This window comes from Populus euphratica, unplaced genomic scaffold (genome assembly GCF_000495115.2).
Source record: "Populus euphratica unplaced genomic scaffold, PopEup_1.0 scaffold65.1, whole genome shotgun sequence".
Lineage (NCBI taxonomy): Eukaryota > Viridiplantae > Streptophyta > Magnoliopsida > Malpighiales > Salicaceae > Populus > Populus euphratica.
The window spans coordinates 326,605-330,610 of record NW_011499943.1 but is presented as its reverse complement, the minus strand read 5'-3'; the positions used below and the strand labels follow the sequence as shown (position 1 = coordinate 330,610).

Here is a 4,006-nt window from a genome sequence, read left to right as displayed (position 1 = left end):
TTATTTTTAGGTATTGATATTAAAAATAATTTTTTTAAAAATAAAAAATTATTATTTTAATATATTTTAAAATAAAAATATTTTAAAAAATAACTGTTATTATACGCGTGAGTACTCTTAATAAGTTTTAGTCTACGGAGAAGAGGGAATGTCAGATGCTATGCATAGTTTTATGACTTTCAAGTGGATTTACTTCTTGAGACAATTTTTTTTTTTTTTATATATATATATCCAGATTTAATATACTTAGAAAACTTTTTAAAAATCTAACTTTATGTGAGTCAGTCAAGGAATGAACTACAATCATTTTATTTTGGGCACAGTCTAAAAAATTATAACTATATTTATTTTAAATCATACTTTTTATACATCCTTAAATATATAAGAGTTTATTAAAAATCCACTATATTTCCATCAATTTTATATAAACTTACATTTCTTTTCAATGAAATGTGGAGCTGAGGAGGGTGAGAGAAGACATGGAAACCACCATTAGTGGAAAGTCTTGACAAAGGTTTCATTTTCTTAGTTTGACAAGCTGATATGTATATGTATTTTAGTGGTGAATCCAAGAGAGGAAAAAATGAAAGATTAACTTTGACCATGGACATAATCTTCCTTGTGAAAAGTCTTGACAAACTCACATACATGGCTCGAAAGACAGCACGTGCTCTGCTGCTACACCAATGGCTTCCTGTCGGATAGTTAATTTTATGGCCCAAGGACCTGAGAAAGGACAGAAAGGGCCCTTGAGGCCCAATTTCACAAGGCTAATAGGCCGTGATTCAGTTCAAATTGGAACTTATCAAGTGAGCCCAGCAATTTATTATAGCCCAATTCACAGTTTGGTATGACGCCATGAAGGCAGCATGCAGAGATTGCAGGAAAGGTACTTAATTACAACTGCATCAAATCAAGTCTTATTCAATCTATTACTTGACTAAAAGCTTACCCGCTTATTTGCCATCCCATGGTGATTTTAACTTGAATTGCAAGAGCCAATCCACTCAAGGCTTGGACAAGTCTTTTCTTACCTGGTAAACTTCACATCAGGATTTCTCATAGGTTTGAGCCACATATCAGCCATAATTCTCGAGGATATGCTCCATAGCATATCTTTCCCTTTTGACAGCACATGTTTTCCCTTTTTCCCTGCCTTTCCAAGTCCATACGCCACCAGCCACTGCGTTGCCGTTAGCCTTTGCCTCTCCGAATCCCACAGATTCCTCTTTCTTCCTGACTTTCCCCTCATACCTCCAATGTGCAAACTCGTTACTTTGAATTTCTTTTCCTCGTTGTAATTGTTCTCTTCGATGTCAGCTTGTGTTGCATGAACTACTGCAACCACAGGACCTCCAACTGCCTCGTATCGCCTTATAGGATCCCGTAGCTGGACAACCACAGCCATGATGAAATGGTTTGCCTGGTCCCCTGGAGAAGCTAAGCCGTACTTCTTTATCCAATCTTCTAATGGAATGGTTGAAGCAAGAGGGTGGTTTTGATCTTTCCCGCTGTCTGTGCTTGCCTTTCCAGTGAGTGGAGAAACATCAAAAGGAGCATCTTCCTCTGCTATCTCTGCCTGAATTTTCAAGGCTTCAATTGCCATTACCTCAATCTTCTGCAATGAGAATGCCAAAACTTCCTCAGCTGTCAAAGGGTTTTCATTTACGTTCCAAATTCCCGTTGAAATCCTCTCTCTCCTGCCTGTACTCATCGCCGTCGCCATTGTTTTAACGGCAGCAATAGTACGAGCAGCACTTGAACTAGCGCCTTCTTTGTTTCTCCCTTGGATGATTGCAGAAGCTATGCCTTCAAAAGCTATCTGTTCTGCAGTTTTCCCTAACAGTTCATCGAGGGGCATCAATGATAAAATTTGAGAACAAAGCTCTTCAAAACCAATGGATGCCATTCTCTGAAACAATTCAAACCCGTTCGTGGATTTGTCTGATTGAAGAACGAGTGGCTTCGACAGCTGCATTGCTAGTTTTGGAGTATCTTTCCTTGAAACAATGGAATCTAGTGGGTTTGTAGCTGCCAGGTAGCCTCCATCTCTTGTTTGAACTACACAGCCTAAACCCTTCCCAAGTTCTGAGAGATATACCTTGGATTCAGCTTCTGTACTATCATCACCTCCATCGAGATGCAGAGTGGGGGTTTCAGGTTGATTGAATTTGAATGAATTAGTTTCTTCATCTTCGAGCATCTGGAGAAATTCCTTCGTTACTGTTTCTTCATCCGCATCTAATTTTTGTGATTCAGTTTCATCGTCTGTCTTGGCAGTTTTTTCTTCTCCCATCATGGACTCAAGAACTTTTATCTGCTGAGCGATTGAATCGAGTTCGGTTAGTCTTGTCAGGTGTACTTGATCATGCACTATTTCCTTAACAACTTCACTTGATTGTGATTTTTCTTCCACATTTTCTTCAGATTCTCCATCGCCATTATCTTCTTTGTCTTGAATCTCCACCCCTTTATCCACAATTTCGAAATCTGGAAGATCAAGGTCCTCTATCTTTTGTTCTGGTTCTTCTGATTTCTGAATTGAGGGGGGTGGCGAGGGAACTGGAGCTGTCTCATCAAGATTCAAGTCATCCATTCCTTGTATATCCTCAGCTAGTTTTGTCTGTGAAGGAGTCCAAGTTTCGGATCGTAATGTCATCCTTGGACTCGAGACACTGAAGGATGATTTAGACTGCTTGCGTCCCAAAGAAGATGAGAGATTTTTGAATTTAGTAGTCTTCGATCCTTCAGCTTGACTATAAATATCAATCCCTCCTTCTTTCTCCATAATCTGAAATCCCAATTTGAGAACAAGCTCTCCTCCTTTTGCCTTCCCGGACAGGCTGAAACTGGTGTCCCACTGCCGCACTCGAGTACCTTCTTGGCTCTTCTCTATGGATTCCTGAATAAGTTCACTTAAATCCACTGAAGTTCTCCCAAAATCAAGCGCTTCAGCATCAACTGCAAACACATAAATAAAAAATGGACGCTGCTCAAATTTAAGCTGCTTCCCATTGCCAGGAGTGCAGTACACATGACACTTGATAAACAAGGTCTCTTCAAAGTCACCAGCTCCTCGTGAAACCCTTGAGGGCATTGTATTAACTGCACCATCTTTTGTTTCCTTCTTCCTAACACAAACAGAAAGCCGGAGTCCATTCATCGAAGCTGGAAGGCCTTGTACAGCAACTACTTCAACAGAGAAAAGACAGCTCAATTTCTGCATCCCGATATGAGAAATAGCACGGATTGGCTTCCAATTCCAAATCCCTTTTCTCTCTGTTGCAGAAGATCTATCATCCAGCTTCTTAATTCCTGTTTGATTGATAATCGTTGTTTTGCGCTCGGTTTCTTCGTCAGGTTTTGCCCTAGAACGCCAAGGCGACAATGACATGCGCCTGGACCGAGGCCTGCTGCTTGATTTTTCATCAATTTTGGCTGTTGTAACCTCATCTGCTGATGTTATAGAAGGGACTGAAGTTCGAGGAAGTACGAGGGAAGCAGTTCTTCGGGCGCTGGAAGTGTGAGTTTGGTAAAGAGATTGGCTGAGTTCTTCGAGTTCTTCCAAAAGCTGAGTATTTGAATTCCTTCTATCTGTTGCCATTACTCAAAGAAAAAGAAAGCTAACCGGAGAAACTGGTGAAAACAGGTGGCCTATGATACTGAGATTGCTTACATATATACACAACGTTGAAGAAGAAGAAGAAGAAGATAAGGAAATCGCATGCTTGAAAGAATCTAGAGGTGGAGAAACAACATCCATATATGATGATTATATGTGGCAATGTGTGGACCTTCCTAAACCAGAAATTTCTGTGGCTGGTTTAGATGAGAAGAACGTTCCCCGTTCTGTCTTTTTATCAGAAAAGGACAGGATTTAAACAAGAGGCAACTTGTTCGATAAGAAATTTATTGTCTTTTGGTAGTTGTATGGTCATATTTCGTTCTTTTTTCCCCCAGAGTTGCTGAGTTGATTGCGAGTTGTTCACTCGTTCTGTTAATTACT

General features: G+C 40.0%; 1 protein-coding gene across 1 annotated transcript; it reads right to left on the bottom strand.

Annotated features, from left to right (window-relative positions):
* Window positions 1–604: 604 nt before the first annotated feature.
* Window positions 605–3,788, bottom strand: LOC105137205 (uncharacterized). Its single transcript, XM_011042871.1, has one exon. It carries the CDS (start codon window positions 3,602–3,604, stop codon window positions 1,031–1,033), a length of 2,574 nt encoding a protein of 857 aa, XP_011041173.1. The 5' UTR covers window positions 3,605–3,788; the 3' UTR covers window positions 605–1,030.
* Between the last annotated feature and the right edge of the window lie 218 nt (window positions 3,789–4,006).

Excerpts from the sequence above, each read along its gene's own strand:
- LOC105137205 (XM_011042871.1), bottom strand. The coding sequence starts at position 3,604 with ATGGCAACAGATAGAAGGAATTCAAATACTCAGCTTTTGGAAGAACTC.